Source organism: Nomascus leucogenys, chromosome 5, assembly GCF_006542625.1.
Source record: "Nomascus leucogenys isolate Asia chromosome 5, Asia_NLE_v1, whole genome shotgun sequence".
NCBI classification, from domain to species: domain Eukaryota; kingdom Metazoa; phylum Chordata; class Mammalia; order Primates; family Hylobatidae; genus Nomascus; species Nomascus leucogenys.
The window spans coordinates 54754945-54773703 of record NC_044385.1 but is presented as its reverse complement, the minus strand read 5'-3'; the positions used below and the strand labels follow the sequence as shown (position 1 = coordinate 54773703).

Here is an 18759-nt window from a genome sequence, read left to right as displayed (position 1 = left end):
AATTAGTGAGTGAAAGGTATGCAGAGGGATGATGGGCTTTGCCACCCCCTATAGCCACAAAAATCCAGAGTTGGCTGTGGGTACTGGTCCTGGGTGTGTGGACCCCTCAGCCCAATCTTCTCTGCCCAGTTTCTGTTCTTTAGCTGGATCATGGAAGTTTATGCATTCCCAGGATGGAAAATCAGAATCTGGAGTGGAGCTGGGAGACCTATGGAGAAATCTGAGTCCTCATTGCTTCCCCCCCCCGGGATAATGCAAAGCAGGGCTAGGTCTCCGTGGAGGTGACTTGTTTTGCTTTTCTAGAAAACCACCCAAACATGTGCATTTGTTCACAATTCAAATCCACTTTATTACCAAAATGAACAAAAGGAAAATGAGGCTTAAATTAAATAAATTATGCAAATATCTCAAGAGATAAGGTTCCCAGTCCTCCCTGGGAATTATATTACCACAGGTCAGTATCACTAAGAACATTCAAAAGTATTGAAATTCTGGATTATTTCACTACTTTGCCTCCATCTTTCCTGCTTCAACCAGGTCCAGAAGAGTGTTCTTTTCCAAATATTCCAGCAGAGATGTTTTCTTCAATGTCTTCCCTCTGCCTCATGTGTTTCCAATCTTACCTCCACAGCGGGCTGTGCAACCCTCAGACATGTTGCAGATCTCTCCCTGAGCCTCAACTCCAGGCCACTGGGTCAACAATCTCCTTCAGTTCTGAGGCTGGTCTGGGGGTTAATGATTACTTGGGGGTTAAGGATCACTTCATCAAGTCCTCAGGGGATCTAGATACTTGGTTCAAAGGGGACTCTGACTTGGAATGTCCTGAGGCTCTGTGACCTTCTCCCACCTCCTGGGCCTGAGCTGGACTTGGAAGGAGGTGGAGTAGGGGAGAGTGAGTTGTCATTGGCTAAGGCTCTTGTCCTCCTGGAATTTGGCACTTCGGGTGCTGGGCACGGTGAATCCCAGATAACATTGTCCTTTGCCTTCCAAGTTTTGAGTTCCATTGGCAGCCAGATGGCATAATGAATTCACAGAAAAGCAATGCTCCTGGGCCAAGAATGTGTTGGCTCTTGGCCAGCACCCCCTCCTTTAACTCTAAGAAGACTTGTTAGCTGACCAGCTCACTCAACACACAGACACACAATGCAGGTCTGGCTGAAGTTAGAAATGGGGATGTTTTCCTAGGCTGGGCCAGCCCAACCTGTTAGGGAAGGGGTTGTTAAGTTGAAGAAGCTTGGGAAAAGCAGTGATGAGAGGCCAGAAGATTTTCTGTGCATTTCCACTGAAATTTTACAAAACACTTACACATGGAACCTATTTATTTTCAAGTCAACAGTGGGGTTCCTCTCAATACCTCCTTGTACATATGGAGAGCTTAACCCCTATTTTCATCTTCATAGGAGAAGATGGCCTCGGGTCCTAAGCGTGTTAAGGAATCTTCCTGCGGAGGAAGACCCAATCTGGATCAGCCCCTTTCCACATCTGCATGCAGTTAGGGGATGCAGCGGATCCCTGGAGGACTTCCACCTTTGCCTGCAGAAGGACCCCATTGTGTCTCTGGGCCACAAGCTGATAAGGAAGAGTTAACATGACTGGCTCTTTGCCAAGTAAAGAAGGATAAGGCAGATTTACCAAAGGGAGGCATTTCCCTGATGGGCCCTGGGGTCAAGGGGGACAGTCTGGGCCCAGGTCCCGTCCGTTTTCCCTGTGTTGGTACTAGCACCCTCTTCCCCTCTGAGTCTCTGAGTGCAAAGAGGGATTCCCAAAAGCTTTTGTGCAGAATAACTGGTATCTATTACTAGTATGCCAGAGGAGTCTGCCAGCTACCCATCCCCCTCTTTGGGGTTTCTAGCCAGCCTCCAGGGGAAGGGAGCAGCCTCTGAGGGCAGGGGCAGTCATGTTTCAGGAGGCTGAGGCAGAACCTTAGTGGGCTGTCCCTGGGGAGGTAGCTCTGGTGGTCTCGATGGTCCTGGCCACTGTCCAGGCTAGAGTCTGATGTGCTTGCTGACAGCAGTGGTAGTTTGGGCAGCCTTGGGGATGATGGAGGGGGGCGCATAGTTACCAAGGCCTAGACTCCTGGGTGTGGAGAGCACATGGTCCCTGGGTGCAGAGCTGCCAGAAACAGAGTTGAGGCAGCTGGAGAAGGCAAGCCAGAGTCCTAACCAAGTTTATCCCTATGTCCCGTGGCAGCCTGACACCATCTGACACCGAGCCGTGTGGGCTCTGGGACACTTTGAAGCTTGTACAGCAGGCCAGCACAGTTGTACTTGTCCTTCTGTTTTTGGCTCACTCGTAAAAGCCAGAAGTCAAGGTGTCCTTCAGCTGCCAAGGACAGGGAAGAGGTGGGTGGGGTGGAGTGAGCAGGAGGCTTGTCCATTGTGGCCAGGTCCTGATGGGTGAAGAGTGGGCTCACCAGACTCTCACTCCTGTAAGGGTAGCACCTCCCTGCTGCTGAGAGGCTCTCTCTGGAGATGCGGGGAGGGAAGGAGGGAAGGAGAGAGGGGGAGAGGAGAGAGGAACCCAAGCTCTGGGGGATGCACTTTCCTCCGCCCGACACCCCCTGTGACCCCAGGCTCATCCTTTATGGAAGTCCCAAGTGCCAGGCACTCTGTAGGCAGTATGAGGACTGGCTGAGCCCTCACAGGGCGGTCAGGGTCTCTGCGTGAAACATGCTCCCGAACATCTCCTGCAGGAACCACAGGAAGGAAGTGCGAGGGGAAGAGAGAGGTTAGACCAGTTGGGGTCACAGTGGCTGCAACCAAGAGGTGACCCTAGGAACCCCTGGCCAGAACGAGGCACCATGTGTGCCCCTGTGTGTGTGTGTGTGTGTGTGTGCGTGCACGAGAGAGAGTGTGTGAACAGGGGAGAGGCAGGGTCAGCCTAGGAGGTGAACCAGTCCAGCGTTGCAGGAGCAGGTGCTGAAATCTACATGTGAATCACCTCCCGTGTGCTGTGTGACCTTCCACGTGTCCCTTGCCTCCTTTTAGCTCCACTTTCCTCATTGGGTAAAACGAGGGTTGGCAGTAGACAAGCTCTAAAGTCCTTTCTTTAGACAGTAGTCCTTGATATGCTATTTTGGTCCTATCCAGGCTTTTTGGAAAGTGCTGGAGATCCCAAGAGGGCACAGAAATCAGTCTGCCAAATCTCTGTGGCTCCAGCTCTATTTTCTCATCTGTCCCACCTGCCATCAGCACTGTGAGAGATGGATTCAGAGCACCATGGAGCTCAATGTCAAAAAGAATGGGAAGAGGCATAAAGAGAGACACTACTTCTCATAGACCCAAAGCCAGTCATCTGGTTTCTTTTAATTCAGGGCATTGGTGGGGTGGTGTTAATCCAGGGGCCCTGTGGGGATGATTATCCCTCATATCCGCATACCTTTTAGGTTTTGTTTTGTTTTGTTCGTTTGTTTTTGAGACAGTCTAGCTCTGTCACCCAAGCTGGAGTGCAGTGGCATGATCTCGGCTCACTGCAACCTCTGCCTCCCAGGTTCAAGTGATTCTCATGCCTCAGACTCCCGAGTAGCTGGGACTACAGGCGTGCACCACTACCCCTGGCTAGTTTTTGTACTTTTAGTAGAGATGGGGTTTTGCCATGTTGCCCAGGCTGGTCTCAAACTCCTGACCTCAGGTGATCCGCCCACCTCAGCCTCCCAAAGTGCTGGGATTACAGATGTGAACCATCGCACCCAGCCACATATCTTTTAGTTCTTAAGGCTTGTCCACATGCAATAATAATTCATCTGTAGACCCAGAATTAATCTATTCTACCGGAACGTAAGTTTCTAAAAGGCAGAGGCCTTTGTTTTGCTCACTGCTATGTGCCCATCCTGAACTGTGTCAGGCAAACAGTAGGTACACCAGAAATACCTGCTGAATTAATGAAAGAACAAGTGACTGCCCCACCAATCTTGTGTGGTGGATGGGACAGGTATTACGTATGTTTCCCTAATTTCACAGATGATAAAAACTAGGGCCCAGGGTGTATGTGGCTTGCTCAGGGTCACATGGGTGATGCGTTGGAGAGTAAGAATAGATACTAGTTCTCTAGGACTTGGTCCAGTGACTCACCCTCTCCTCACGATGCCTTTCAGGGAGTGAGAAGAATGAAAACAAAGGCCAGGCATCGTGGCTTATGCCTGTAATCCAGGCACTTAGGAGACCGAGGCAGGCAGATTGCTTGAGATTGGAAGTTTGAGACCAGCCCAGCCAACATGGTGAAAAGCTGTCTCTACTAAAAATACAAAAATTAGCTGGGTGCAGGACTGAAGTCCCAGCTACTCAGGAGGCTGAGGCAGGAGAACCGCTGGAACCTGGGAGGCAGAGGTTGCAGTGAGCCGAGATCATGCCACTGCATTCCAGTCTGGGTGATAGAGCGAGACTTTGTCTCAAATAAAAAAAAAAGAAAAAGAAACAAAGATGACCACAAATCTTTGTGGCCTTGAATGTGACTGCTCTGGGCTGGAGGTGAGACAGCTGAGTGAACGCCTTGTATTTGACAGCGACCCCATCCTTCCCCTCCTCACCCTGCTCCCACCCTCACAGCCCCGTCCCTCAGCTCACCTGCTCTAAGTCCCAGTAGCTGGGGATGTCCTCCTCTGAGTCGTACAAGGAGAGCTCAGGGTCCCCTGGAGCCTGGAAGAGAGGAAGCCGGTGCAGAATTAGCTTCAGTGACTGGACAGCAAAGTTAGTGCATGGTGGCAGGAAGAGGGACAGGTTGCCAGCTCTGGTTGGACACTGCTTCCTGACACATGACTTATCCTCTTTCCCCTTCCCTCACCTGCCTCTCAAAAACAGCACGGCTGTGGTCTTCCCCCCTTATACCAGACAGGTGTGTATCGCGGTCTTCCCTCCTTTGTGGGCTGTTAGAGGCAGGGAAGGTTTTACCCAGCTTAGAAAAACTACTGGCTAGCTGCCTGACCTTGGGGAATTCCTGTCCTCCTGGGAATCTGTTTTCTAATCTGTTAAAGTCTGATAACCAGCCTCGCTTTGCCTGCTTTGTCCCTCACAATGCTGTTGAAAAGCTGTGTGTTTATGTGTGTGATTTGTGTCTGTGAATGTAGTCTATAATATGCAAGTATATATTATATAAAATATAAATTATTTATAACTCTATAACAAATCAAGTATACATATCAACTAGAGTAGCTGAACATGATTAGTGCACTAACAAATTACGCAGATTCCTCCAGAATCTCCCTCTTTGCTCTGCGGACAAGTTCACGAAGCAGGAAAGCCCATTGTTTCCCCAGGGTTTCCCTCTAGGCATGGAGGGCAGGAGCCAGCGCCCTGTGTGTTCCTGGGCAGTCTTTCAGCATTTAGAACAGATGGTTTCACCTTCATCAGTCTCTTAAGGCAAAGAGCAAATCGTTGCTCTAGGGCCAGAAAAGCCTTTCTTATGACCCACAGAGGGCAGGGGAGGTTTTTACCCAGGGCTGGGGCACAAACAGAGTCTTGGGAGGCCAAGGGCAGGAGCTGAGCTGGGAGGGAACCCTGAGGGCTGAGAGATGACTGGAGATCTGGGCAGGGACCCCAAGAGCGTAGGCTTTTTCTGACTCCTCAGTCTTCTGGAGTTTTAGATGATGTTATTTGTATCCCATTTGTGTGTCACTTACTGAGCTAGAAAATTAAATGTCAAAAAGCTGAGACAAAGCTCAGACCCAATCTCTTTATCCCTCACCAGCCTGAAATCTCTAAGCTCCGCTAAGTTAAAATGGGTAGGCTTACTCCCCTCCCCTCCCTTCCCCAAAGCCCCCTTTAGAAAGAGATGAGGAAGAGGCAGGGAATGATGCTGGCAGAGTGGGTCTTCTCTACCATGCTTTGGGTGTTTGTGCAACCAGCAAATTTATATTGATAAAGAATTTTTATAATACACGAAGTGCTTTCAAGTGACACAAAAGATGTAATTATCATTTAACCCTAAAACAAAACAAAAGAAAAACGCAGACAGGTAGGTAATGTTAGTTGATGGTGCTCATTCTATAGATAAGGAAATTGAGATTCAGAAAACTGAAACGGCAGACTTGATATTGGAACTTAAACCTTCTCTTGTGTTCTTTCTAATGCCTCTTGGTCCTGCTATTTCAGTGCCTTGGATCCTAGAATTCCCCAGGTGCAAGGACCTTACCCCTTGGAAGTTGCGTCCTGGGGTCACGTCTCTGGCATTTGCCTGGGCAAAGAGGACTGCGTCATGTATGCTGGGAAAGACGTGCTTGCATTCTAGACTCCCATCCTCAAAAACGCCTCCATGGCTAATGTCATTGTACACCTGGGCTAGAAGGAGAAAAGATCACCTTCAGAAAGATAACAGCCATTGTGGATTGGATCATCTTCAGAAAGATGATAGCCATTGGGGGGTGGGGAAGATGGTGAGACCAGAGCAGGGATGGGAGAGGCCTGAGGTCCGAGCTCTTGCTGTATCTGAGGGCCATGGCATTGGCAGTGTAATATCAGTTCTGGACGGCAGAGGGCAACATGAACTTGAGGATACTGAAGTTTCAACCCAGGGCAGAAGGAAGCAGTTTGATTTAGGGAGTCAGTACTTTGTGGTGAGTTGCGTGGAAAAGCCTAAGCCATCCTTGAGGAGGCCGCTGCCAGTTCTATCCCCCAAGGACCCATCCTTCCTCTTGTTTTCCCAGACCTTTCCAGCAACTTCCAACGTGTGGCAGAACTATTACTCTTAATCCTAGAGATGGTTTCCTGAGGGGGTGTCCAGTGAGGTTGGGGAGAATCCACTGCTTCTAACTCCAGAACATATCATAGCAGGTCATTGTCACTGCAGATTCTCTCCCCAAGTGTGGCCATGCGGAGCTTGGGACCTGCAGCCCTGCTGGAGGGGGTCTGACCCAGTGCAGGTAGCTGGGTGTGTGTGCATGTGCCCCTTCACATTCTCCTGTGTGTCTGTGTGCACTTGCTCCCACATCTCTGCACTTTGCATACATGCTAGTGATGTAAATGTCTGCTGCTTTGTGGCCACGTCCTTGAGGCTGTGTATATGCACCCTTTGGAGGCTGTATGCCTACAAAACTGCATATTTATATGTTCCCTGGGGAATTAGGGTACTGTGTGCTCTATGCCTATATAGATTCACAGAGTTGCTGATTGGGAGAGGATCCTCAAATCCATCTAGTCAACCCTGTCATTTTACACAGGTAGAAATAGATCTCTTGAGAGATAAAGTGACTCAGCCAAGGATACATGGCAAATTAGTTACGGGGTAGATTAGAATCCTAGCTGTCCTTTTGTAACTCCATGACCCCCTCACCCCCACTCTGTCACTAAGGCCCCTAGGATGTTTATGCAATCTGAGCAGTCTCTTTGGACTTGCACCTGAAGCTTTTATGAGCAGGCAGCAGCTTGGCGGGGGATATCTGGGTGCTCTCATTTCCAACCTCCTCACTATTCAGACCCCACCAACCTGTTCCTACCCCACACTCCTTGCCAGCCTTTCAGTCCCTAAATGTCCTCTTTCTCTTACCATGGATGTTCACCAAGAAGACCTTCACGCCAATCTTCCCGTAGGTGGAGCTCAGCTAGAAGTGTTGGGGTAGGGAGGCAAAAGGAAAGGAATGTTCTGAGTGGGTCTCAAAAGTGATTCACAAAACGTACTTCAGAGGGGAAGCCAAACAAATAAGCAACCCCAAGAGCCCAGCAGCCAAAGATAAAAATAGCAGCAAAGCACACCACTTCTCCCTGGAGTGTTGGCTGACGGCTTCTCTGGGAAGTGGGGCGGAAATGGAGTTTTGCCAATGTGGCGGGCACTTAAAGTCACCATGGCCCCTTCTTGTGGGGCTAGATCTTTTCTTTTTTTTTCTTTTGAGATGGAGTTTCACTCTGTTGCCCAGGCTGGAGTGCAGTGGCGCGATCTCGGCTCACTGCAGCCTCCGCCTCCTGGGTTCAAGCAATTCTCTGCCTCAGCCTCCCGAGTAGCTGGGACTACAGGCGCCCATCACCACACTCAGCTAATTTTTGTATTTTTAGTAGAGATGGGGTTTCACCATGTTGGCCAGGCTGGTCTTGAACTCCTGACCTTGTGATCCACCTGCCTTGGCCTCCCAAAGTGCTGGGATTACAGGAGTGAGCCACCACGCCCGGCTGATCTTTTCTTTTAGTAGCTTAGATTCCCAGACTCCTTTGTGGCTTCAGACAGAAGCTGCAGGGGAGGATGGAGCCTCAGGGAGTCTAGAGCTTCAGCCAAGGCTGGCCTGGACTCCAGATCCCAGCTAAGGAAGCCGGCTGAGGCCCAAGCCCAAGGCTGGGTATGGGGCCTGCCCTGCGCATGGTTGATGGTGAAGTCAGTCCGAACACTCTCTGTGCCCATTGTTCCCCTGGCTTGCCTCTATCTGAGCCAGCTCTGAGGTTTGCTGACTCCCGCCATTGGCGGTGGCTGCTGGAAAGTTATCAGATAGATACATTCATTCAAAGTGTCCCGTGGACTGTCTGTTTGGCCTGATGGTGTGGGGCACTGGTGTTATTTCTTTTCCTCTCCTAGGGTGGCCAGTGAATGAGGGACAAGGGCAGCAGATCATGAACCAGGAGCCAAACCGGACCCTCCTCAGAGACCCTGGGTGGGTTCCTGGTGGCTGAGAGGGACTTGGGATGGCCGCTGCTGGGGGTGTTGGGAGCACGGGGGCCTGAAGCTCTGGTAGACTTCTCCCGCCACTCATTGTCACGGGCTGTCTGGGCCTGCTCTGTGGAGAATGTCCCATCCTGGTAGCGTCTGGGGAAAGGAGGGATTCCTAGGAGCCGTTAGCCTCCCTGGTGAGCTTCCTCCCTCAGCTTCCTGAAATGAGGGCTCCCAGGAAAGGGAATGTGGAGAGCAGAGCGGAGGGGGTGGAGTGGGTGGTGCTTGCTGTCCCTGAGGGCCTCACCTTGGCCAGGGCCTTGATGCCCATCAAGTCCACAAAGCTGACTCCACTCATGTCCAGGATGAGGGTGTGGAAGGTGACGAAGGGCGGGACACTGGCCAGCGTGTCACTGGGCTCGCCGGGGGCCTCAGCAGAGGCCGGTGGCTCACTCTGGGCAGCTGAGGAGCTGTCAGGGCTGAAGGTGATATAGGACACGCTGGTGCCGTTAGCCGGCGTCTGGTTGTTGTTGGGGTCAGTGGGGGGCGCGTTCTCAAAGTCCTGCTGCAGCTCCTGCAGGGAGACAGTCTGGAGGGGTGGGGACAGTGGGCCGAGTCAGGGACCACCAGACTGAGCCAGACCTTGCTGTGACTGAAGCAGGGGCATGGAGGGTGTAGGTGGAGGGGAATAACTCTCCTCGGTGATGGTGAACACAGACCCCGAAGCTCCACCAGAGAGGCCTCTCCCAAAGCCCTTTCTTAGGCAGGGCCTCTTGGTCTCCTACAACCCAGACAAAGTCAGAGGACCCAGCCAAGAGAGGCACTGAAGCCTCAGGCCCACTCTGCCCAGGAAAAAGCCCCTCCGGGGACACTGAGCTCCTTATTTCTTGAGACAGAGTCTCCCTCTGTTGCCCAGGCTGGAGTGCAGTGGCACTATCTCGGCTCACTGCAACCTCTACCTCCTGGGTTCAAGTGATTCTCGTGCCTCAGCCTCCCAAGTAGCTGGGATTACGGTGCCCACCACCACGCCTGGCTAATTTTTGTGTATTTTTAGCAGATACAGGGTTTTGCCATGTTGGGCAGGCTGGTCTTGAACTCCTGACCTCAGCTGATTCTCCCGCCTCAGCCTCCCAAAGTGCTGGGATTACAAGGATTACTCCCATGCCCACCCCAGCCTTGCTAGCCCTGGGCTGCCTGGGTTCCCCAGGAAATTCACTGCTGCTTCCCCTCTGGGTTGTTCAAAAGTCCATGGGCCATGTCCTATCTTGGCCAGAAAATGGGGAAGGGCCGTGGGGGTTCAGTGGCTTCCCTGGGAGATGGTAGCACCTCATCCAAAAAGAAAAATGCCCAGGCTGGGTGCAGTGGCTCAGGCCTATAATCCCAGCACTTTGGGAGGCTGAGGTAGGTGGATCACCTGAGGTCAGGAGTTTGACACCAGCCTGGCCAACATGGTGAAACCCCATCTCTACTAAAAATATAAAAATTAGCCGGGCGTGGTGGCACTTGTAATCTCAGCTACTTGGGAGGCTAAGGCAGGAGAATCGCTTGAACCCCAGAGGTGGAGGTTGCAGACAGCCAAGATCATGCCATTGCACTCAAGCCTGGATGACAAGAGCAAAATTCCATCTCTTAAAAAAAAAAAAAAGAAGAAAAATGCCCAGTGGCCACCAGGCAGTGTTCCCAGAGACTTTCTGTCTTTGCCTGTCAGGGTAGGAAATGGGGCCCCTGGGGTACCATGAGTAACAGGGGGCAATATCAGAATGGGAAGGAGAGCAGCGCACGGGGCTGCTCCTGGTCTCCATTCACCTTGGTTTTCATGAATAGAGACCTCCTCTGTTGTGTGGGCCTCATTCTCTGCTTCTCCTGCTTCTTGAGGTATTTTTGCTTGGCTAGTAATACTTTCTGGGGGTCCATGCCTGTCTGTAGGGAGAGAGCCAACAGCAATCTTGACCTCCATCCTCTACGGGAGTGGCCTGTTCTCAGCTCCCACCGCCCTTCTGCTTCCATCTTCTGGCCACTCTCCGTCCAGAGCCTCTGGTTGCCAGGCACTGAGCCTTACCTTGGCAATGACCTTTTGCCTGAAGATCTCTGAGTTGGCAAAGTAGAGAGGGGAGCAGTAAGTGATGATTTTAATCCCCTGGATATCCTGGGCCTGTGACAGGGAGACTGAGCTCAAGTTGCAGAAATGTCTTTATTGGCTTTCAAAAACAACCTCTTCTTGGGGTGGTGCAGAGCAAAAGAAGGAGGTCATAAGCTTGAATTACCTACCCTATTATAGGTCTTGGGATTCACATAAATGTCAGTGTCCATGACCTGGGCCAGTGCATAGCCATTTCGACTGGATGAAGAAGGAAGAGAAAAACATGAGAATGCTAATGGCACATGGACCTGGAACTGTGCCCCTGCTGGGGCGGGGGCAGAGCCAAGGTAGGATGGGGTCCTGTCCTCACCCCCAGACTTGCTGTGTCTGTCTTTTTGCACTGGAGACACATGTCTGGTGGCCTGTGGCCTCCTATAACTATGAGGATGACAGGCAGGCCCTTGACATAGCTCCCAGACCACGGGGCAGGGGAGAGAAGTGGTCGGAGAAGTGGTGGGAGTTGCCCTGAAGTCATCATTTCCTTGTTCTGAGTTCTCAAGAAGAGAAGACAGGATTCCCCCGACATTCAGCATCCTCCCTGCCTTGGCCAAGACCCCTTCTCTGTGATACTCCCAGTGTGTAGAACACAGCTTCTGTCTTCCACCCTGGTACTCTCCTGGGGTGGGGTCCCATTTGGTTTGGGGTTCTGGCAGTGTCTTTGGAAGGCTGTTGAATCCACCACCTGCCCTTGCCCTCCTTTCTCTGCCACTTCCCTCTCCCCAGACATCCCCAGCAAGACTATGCTGACTTTCTCTGGGGTTTTCAGGGTTTTCAGGATATGAGAAGTCAAACAGCCCAGACTGTGCCCACAGTCCTGGCTGGATTGGGCTCTCCTTGGGCCTGGTGGTACCTCCAGTGCCAGGCCCAGAGGTGGAAGGTGCAGTGGACTAAGCCAGGCCATGGCATGGGAGCCCTTTGCGGGCTGGCCCAGGGACCCGACTGTGGGCCTGGGAGGGCAGAAGCTATCACTTACAACTGAGTCTGGAAGACCACAACCAGGACGGAGAAGGCGACACCCACTGCCACACCATAGGGCAGGCTAAGGAAGAAGGAGGAGAGGAAGCTCACTACCCAGATGCACTGTGAAAAGAGAGATGTCAAAAGCAGACCTGGGGAAAAAACAACCTCTTTCAGGAAGTCTTCCTGGATTAGCCAAGGCCATTCTCTGTTAGTACAACCTCAGAGCCTCTCTTCTCTTTTTTTTTAAAGTTGTGTTTTTGCAATATTTTATGTATTTGTGCTTTGGTTACACTTTCCTTTTTCCCTTAGATTGACTGTGGTTGCCTGATCTTGTCTATGTTTTTGACAGAAGCCCCAGCACGCAGGGAGGCGGCATCTATAAGAGCATGCATCTTGGGTCAGATCTGTTTGGGTTCAAAATGTGTTTGTTTGTTTGTTTGTTTTTGGAGTCACAGGGTCTTGCTCTGTTGCTCAGGCTGTAGTGCAGTGGCAAGATCAGCTCACTGGAGCCTCAAGCTCTTGAACCCAAGTTGTGTTCCCACCTTACCTTCCTGAATAGTTAGGACGATAGGCACGTGCCACCACACCCAGCTAACTTTTTATTTTTCTAGAGATGGCTCTCGCTATGCTGCCCAAGCTGACCTTGAACTCCTGACCTCAAGCGATCCTCCTGCCTCAGCCCCCTAAAGTGCTAGATCACAGGTGTGAGTCACCGCACCCAGCGCAAAGTTTTGTTCTTTAATGACTATGTGAAACAAAAGGAGAATAATAATGTCTACCTTATGAAAGGATTCAAAAGTTAAGGAATGTGACAGTCCTAGCCCAGTGATGGATGCTCAGCAGGTGATCAATAAATGTGAGTTCCCTCTCTCTGTCTCACAGCGAGCTGCATCGGCCCTGACAGGAGCTCAGCAGTGCTTTCTGATCGGCTGGGGGCCTGGTTTTATGTGTGGGTGGGGGGGGCAATATTGGGTGAAGTTTTGATAGTTGCCCCCCATAGATTTTAAGACCCGCAAATTCCTCTAAAGGAAATAAATCTGCCCAGATTCCTGTAGAGAATTGCTGTGAAGAGCAAATGGAAACAAAAGCCGCCATATGAACCTAAGGAAATATCGCCATAACGGGGGCTTGTTGGGTTATGGTCAAAGCAGATCCTTGGGCTGGGAACTGAGGTATAATTTTTCTCCCTGTCTTCATCACTCTGTCTCTGGGTGACCACAGATGAGCCACTCACTTCTCTGGCTTTAAGGATTTTCTTCCCTGCCCTAGATGGGTGAGCCTCCCTTCCCTATGAGACAGTACAGCCTAGAGGTCTGGAGTCCAGGACTTGGAGTTTTAATCCAGACTCTACCACTTCCTACCTCTGTAGCCTTTGACGATTTACTTAACCATTCTGATCCTTGGTTTCATCATCGTTAAGAAAGTTTAGTAAATCCTCTCCCATAGGTTATGGTGGGGCTTAAATGGAGAGAAGGCAGTGTCATCAAAACACGCTGGCCTTCATTACTATGCCCAGCGGAAGATGCGGTGGAATGTGTGACTAATCAAAACAATAAGTCATGTTTGCAGAATGTTTGTGCTCATGTGGTGTTTTCCCACTGTGATCTCATTTAATCCTCGGAGCCAGCGTTTGACGCAACCATGACTGCATGAGTCTCACCCCCATTTACAGATAAGGAAATAGAACCCCAGGAAAGTCTAGTAACTTGCTCAAGATTTTGGTCCCCTGGCTTTATGATCTAGGGCTTTTTTTAAAAAAAATAAAAACTATTTCTGTTTGCTTTTTTGGAGCTATATGTCATAAAGTAGTCATAGCTAAGCTTTATTGAGTATAAAATACGATGTAGACAACATGTTTACTTGTATTACCTTGCTTCTTCTTCATAGAAAACCCTGGGAGGCAGAGAGTATAAAATAACCGTTTCCCCGGTTAAGATGCCAAGAATGGGAAAGGTTAAGGGGCTTGCTGTTGGCCACAGAGCCAGCAGATGGCTGAGTTAGGGTTTGAACATAGGATGTTTCACTTCGAAACTTGGACTTTTAACCACTCATCTATGCTAATTAGGAAGCAGCAGACTAGAGGGTTCATTGTTAGGACAGGGCTAACTGACAGGGCTGTGGGGTTGGAGGAGAGGGCAGGGGCATGGCCAGTACCCAGAGGCTGCCCGATACTTACACAGTCCAGCTTGCTCTTCCTCCACAGGTAGTAGGGGTCGGTGAGTTGCTTGAGGGAGTTCTTGAGATTGACAGCGATCAGGGCTCCTAGCACAGACTAGAGAAGCAGAACATTGCTCCAGGCCCCCAGGGTCTCCCCTTCTTTTTGCCCTCCTGCACATACCCGACCCCGAAGCCTGGCAGGACAGAGATGGAGTTCTGGAACACCTCTCCTGGCTGATCCCCCAAATCTCTGCGTTCGACCTTAGGTTTGGAAAGTGCTGCCATTAGAGCCATGGGGTCCTTCCTGGTCCCATCCTTGCCCTATCTCTCTTCCCTCATCTCTAAATGATGCATGCCTAGAGACCTCCTAGCTGGGCTATATGAGAGCCTGGTACTCATGGGTAGGTGCAAATGTTGCCTAGGGATTAGACTCTGAGGCCAGAAGGCTGGAGTTTGGGACCAGCCCTGCGCTGTAAGCTGCCTCACTATGGACAAGGTTACTTAGACTCTCAGACTCAGTTTCCTTCACCTGTAAAATGGGGAGGATGAAACCTGCATTGTCTACCTCACAGGTTGTGGTTGAGGCTAAGTATGACAATGGTGGCACTTTGTAGTCCACAAAGTGCCACATAACTCTCAGGGATTGTTCTTATTGGAGTCTCTCGTTGTCTTCTGCTCGATGGCTGGGCTCTTACCTTAGGGAGAGGATACAGATAGATCCCCAGGACCAGCATGGTGATCATCACCACCAGAGACACACACAGGCTGGCCACCTATTCCGAGAAAGAGTTGGGGATAGAGGGAAGGTGTGAAATTTTTGCTCTTGATTTATTTCCAATCCATGGCTTTGGTGCAGTGGAGACTAAGAAGGGAAGAAGGGGGTTGGAGAAGAGCTGGCCTGGCTTGCAGTGCCCAGGCTTCTTTGGGGCAACTGTTCTGTTACCTCCTCCCCCCAACTCCCCTAGAACAAGACTCACCTGGGATTTTCCTCCAGCTCCATCCACAGCCAGAGTGACGGAAAGCGCACAGCAAATGACATGAATTTTAAAGAAGGAGCCAAAGAAGTTGCTGCAGCCCAGGGCAATCATCTCCTGCCGGGAGGGGACAGGATTAGAAGCCAGTGTGGGGCTGGGGGGCACGGGGACCAAGTGCAGTCAGGCATGCAAGCTGGATTGTGGGCCTAGGACCTGAGAGTGACCCAGTGGCTATAAAGTCACACATTCCCAGTTAAGAGGAGGTCAGCCTCTTGGGGTCAGAGGACCCCCTGTCCGCCACACTCGAGGCAGCCTGCCTCACCTCAGCCCAATGAGCTCCCCACCCAAGATATCTCATGCCAGGCCTGAGTTGACCCATCCTGCCCAGTCCTGCCGGGGGGGGCCAGAGCTACCTGGTTGGAATCTACGTCGTAGCCGTGCTTGTTGGCCAGGGTCCGGCCCATAGCCAGGTTGATGACGTAGCTCACGATGGCTAGGGAGAAGGCTGTGCCTATCATGTCCTTCCACTGTGAGACAACAGGCGACACTGGGGTGGGGAACCTGCAGAGGAGCCAGGAAGGGGGCAGAACCCAAGGGTGTCAGTGGGGAGGGCAGCCAAGTCCTTCACCAGCCCACAGGGACCAGCCAGGCCCCCATGGTGTGCCGGGATCTTGCCTAAGTTATCCTATCCAGTCTGAATCCTCAGCACCACCCCATAGGGTAGGGACCATCACTCCTGTTTTACAAAGGAGGAAACCGAGGCTGAGAGAAGCTAACTTGCCCAAGGTCCCTGGGCCAGTACGTGGTAGGGCCTCGTTTGTTAACTCCCAGATTCTGAACCCTGTATGGCCACGAGTCCACAGACCCCTAGACCTTTGGTGCTGTGTGGTCTTCCCTCCCTTGCCTGCTCCAACTCTGCAGGACAAGCATCGTCCCTCTCCTCCCAGGGCCCAGCATGGTGCCTGGCACAGAGTGGATGCTTCATGAATCTGGTTGAACCTAATGGTTCCCTTTCTACATGGACAAAGAACCAATGCATTAGAGCAAGGCAAAGAGCCAGCAAGGGGCTGATCAGAGAGGCTTTGTTTAACAGCATCAGTTGAATGAGATTTATAAGGGGAGTGTGGCAGTTAAGACTCATTTTTCATAAAATAGCCTACATTGGCTGGTTGTGTGGCCCTTCTCAGGAAACGGTAATAGTAATTCATACATGGTCAGTGTCATACAGTTTCGACTGCACTTTCATAGAGTTCATCTTGTCTCCCTCTCCGAACTCAGGCCTTAGTGGGGCATGTGGTGCAGGTGGGCCAGGCTTCTGGGCCACCTGGACTCACCCGCGTTGGATTTCTCCCACGATCTGCATGTGATACTTTTTGGGCATCTTATAGCCCCCGGAGATAGCTGTTGCCACCACCACCTGCAAACCCCAGAGTGGAGAATGGGGATTGGCCCTAAGTTGGGGCCAGGGCAGGGGCCTCTCTCAAGTCTCCCTTTTCTCTGGGGACCCTGAATCCCACTCCCCTGCCTCCTTAGGGGGAATTATTAGAGCAGTAGAAAGAGAGGAAACGCCACATACGGGGGATGGGATGGATTCACATCTGACTTCCGGTCCCACTGGCTGCCAGTTGAGGGGATGGGGTGAGGAAAGGTAGGGGCTTCCTCGTCTCACAGCCTGGCCCCCCAACACCCCAGCTCTGGACAAGGTCCTTACCACAATCATCTCTGTAGGGATGGGGAAGCGAATCTTGTGCATGTAGCGAGCATTGAGCTCCTTCACCAGCACCAGGAAGGCACCGCTGATGAGAGCGAAGATGAGCGAGGCGATGTTGGTGTGGGGGAGGTTTTTGCAAATGTCAATGAAGGTCTGGGGGAAAGAGCATCATGCTCACAGGCTCCCACCCCTTCTTCCCATACTGCCCCACCTTTGGGTGTCTGACCCAGGGAAGGGATGCCATCAAAGCTAACGGAGGCACACCAAGACAGAATTAAAACCCTGATAGGAACCCTGTCACGTCATCCACCGCCCTCTCCCAAAAGGCACATGGGGAACTTGTGCTAGAAAAGGAAGCTTTCTTTTTATTTAGAAGAGTTTGGGCTGAAGGAGGAGGGATGGAGATTAGACACAAGGCAGGACTTTCCAGGCAGGGAGGGGTTGAGGCACTAGAATGGGGAACCGGTGGAGAATGTACAGCTCTTTTCTGCAGGGATTAACTACCAAGAACCTCAGTAAGCCTCAAGGTCATGACTTTGACCCTCCCAAGACAGAAACCCCCTCAGAATCCTCTCTGAACAACAGCTAAGTCAGCCCTTGCAATGAGGAGCTCACGACATCTTAAAACAGTACAACCTCCTCATGTGTCTGCTCCAGCCTTGCCCCATTGGCAGGGGTGCATCCCCAGACTCACAAAGACGATGGACCCCGGGCCTGTGTAGGAGGGGATGGTCAGTCCGAAGATGTACTTGAGCACCGAAATCAGGATCTGCAGGCCGGCGGCTGTCATGAAGCCCCGGATGAAGGACTCGGAGAGGTAGATGGCCACAAAGCCAAACTGCATGAAGCCCAGACCCATCTGAGAGGAGGAAAAGGGTGGTTGGTGGGGGAAGACCAATGTGGTTCAGCAGTTCCAATGACCGCCCCCCACCCACACCCAGGTCTGGAGCTCCGTGCAATCCTAGCATAGCAGTAGCTTGAGGGAAATGGACAATCTGTGACCTTCACCTGCCCTTCACTGTGCTCTACATGGCTGCCATCACACCTTCAGCTCCTTTAGAGCGTGGGCCTTTTTGTCACATCACCTCTCTGGCTTTGGCTTATCTGTAAAATAAGTCTGGTCCTCCCCCAGTGTTTTCTCTCTCGGTAAATGACACCATCATTAACCTGGTTGCCCAACCAAAAACTCGAGAGTCATCCTCCCTTACCTCCCACATCCAGTCTATCACCAAGCTCCTGGTAAAATGTTCTTTTCAAGTCCAGCCCCATCTCTTTCTCTACCTGGTCTTGGCCTGCATTATTCCTGCCTGGGCCTCTGCAGAGTCTCCCAACAGGTCCCCTGCCTTGATTCTAATCCACCTCCCACTCATCATTCTCTGTGTAGCCCGAATCATCCTTATAAACTGCCAATCAGATCCAAAGTCGCTGTTTAGAGAACAGACGCCAGATCTCATTGGCTGGTTCCTGCCTACTTTTCCATCCTCTTCTGGGGCCCTCTACCCTCCAGCCACACCAAGCCCCTTACTTTCCCTGGGCAGATCACACTCTCTCAAGCCTCAGTGTTTTTAGGCACTATTCCTTCTACCTGGACCATCCTCTGTATATCTTGTTCCTGGTTAAGTTCTCATCCTTTAAGAGAAGTGGAGTGTCACCTCCTCTTTGAGGTCCTCCGTGACTCTGCTGTGTGTCCCTACAGTCTTTGTACATGGCTCTACTTTGCTGCTGATCTCACTGCATACAAATTTATCTGTTGACATGGCTCCTTCCTCTGCTGGGCTGTAAGCAACTTGTGAATTGTACCTCTTTCTTACTTATCTTTGTATCCCAGGGTTTAGCCTAGTTCTTGGCACAAAACTGAATGAATGAGTGAATGAAAAGTGCTCTCTGGGACTGCGTTTTGCTCTTGCATTCTGTCATGCTGTGCCTCCCTTCATAAAACCTAGCAGAATCCTTTGCAACCCTTTGCAGAAGCTCAATTTATGTTGTGCAGCTGCTGCTGTGGCTTGGAGCAGAGGAGGCTGGAGTGGAGTGAGGGATGTTAGAGAAAATTAGCAGTCTGCAAGATTGTGCTGGCAGAGAGTTGGGTTTCTCCATGGGATAATGGAGAGAGGCTGTGAGTCTTTTATAGTTTTAAAGCTCAGGACAGTTTTACGAGGTACAGCTGTTGTTTTTTTGTATGGCCCTGCTAGATGCAGATGAGGAGATACTGTTAATTTTCAAGGTTCACTTTAGCCCTGGGATGGGGAGGAGGAAGG

At 51.2% G+C, this 18759-nt stretch overlaps 1 protein-coding gene across 2 annotated transcripts in view; it reads right to left on the bottom strand.

Annotated features, from left to right (window-relative positions):
* Positions 1-324: 324 nt before the first annotated feature.
* The window catches only part of SLC26A9 (solute carrier family 26 member 9), a 30471-nt gene continuing 12036 nt past the window's right edge, over positions 325-18759 (bottom strand). Inside the window, exons 6-22 of one of the 2 annotated variants that reach the window (XM_030813108.1) lie at positions 17199-17363; positions 16505-16657; positions 16128-16210; positions 15207-15354; positions 14797-14910; positions 14515-14592; positions 13839-13934; positions 11676-11782; positions 10831-10900; positions 10622-10714; positions 10369-10482; positions 8870-9151; positions 7477-7531; positions 6127-6272; positions 4563-4634; positions 2643-2686; positions 325-2465 (exon numbers count right to left, since the gene is read on the bottom strand). In XM_030813108.1, coding sequence (XP_030668968.1) covers positions 2159-2465; positions 2643-2686; positions 4563-4634; positions 6127-6272; positions 7477-7531; positions 8870-9151; positions 10369-10482; positions 10622-10714; positions 10831-10900; positions 11676-11782; positions 13839-13934; positions 14515-14592; positions 14797-14910; positions 15207-15354; positions 16128-16210; positions 16505-16657; positions 17199-17363 — 2127 coding nt within the window. In that variant the 3' untranslated portion in view covers positions 325-2158. Of the gene's footprint in view, positions 2687-4562; positions 4635-6126; positions 6273-7476; positions 7532-8869; positions 9152-10368; positions 10483-10621; positions 10715-10830; positions 10901-11675; positions 11783-13838; positions 13935-14514; positions 14593-14796; positions 14911-15206; positions 15355-16127; positions 16211-16504; positions 16658-17198; positions 17364-18759 lie in introns of both variants that reach the window. The other variant, XM_030813109.1, reaches the window with a different exon arrangement.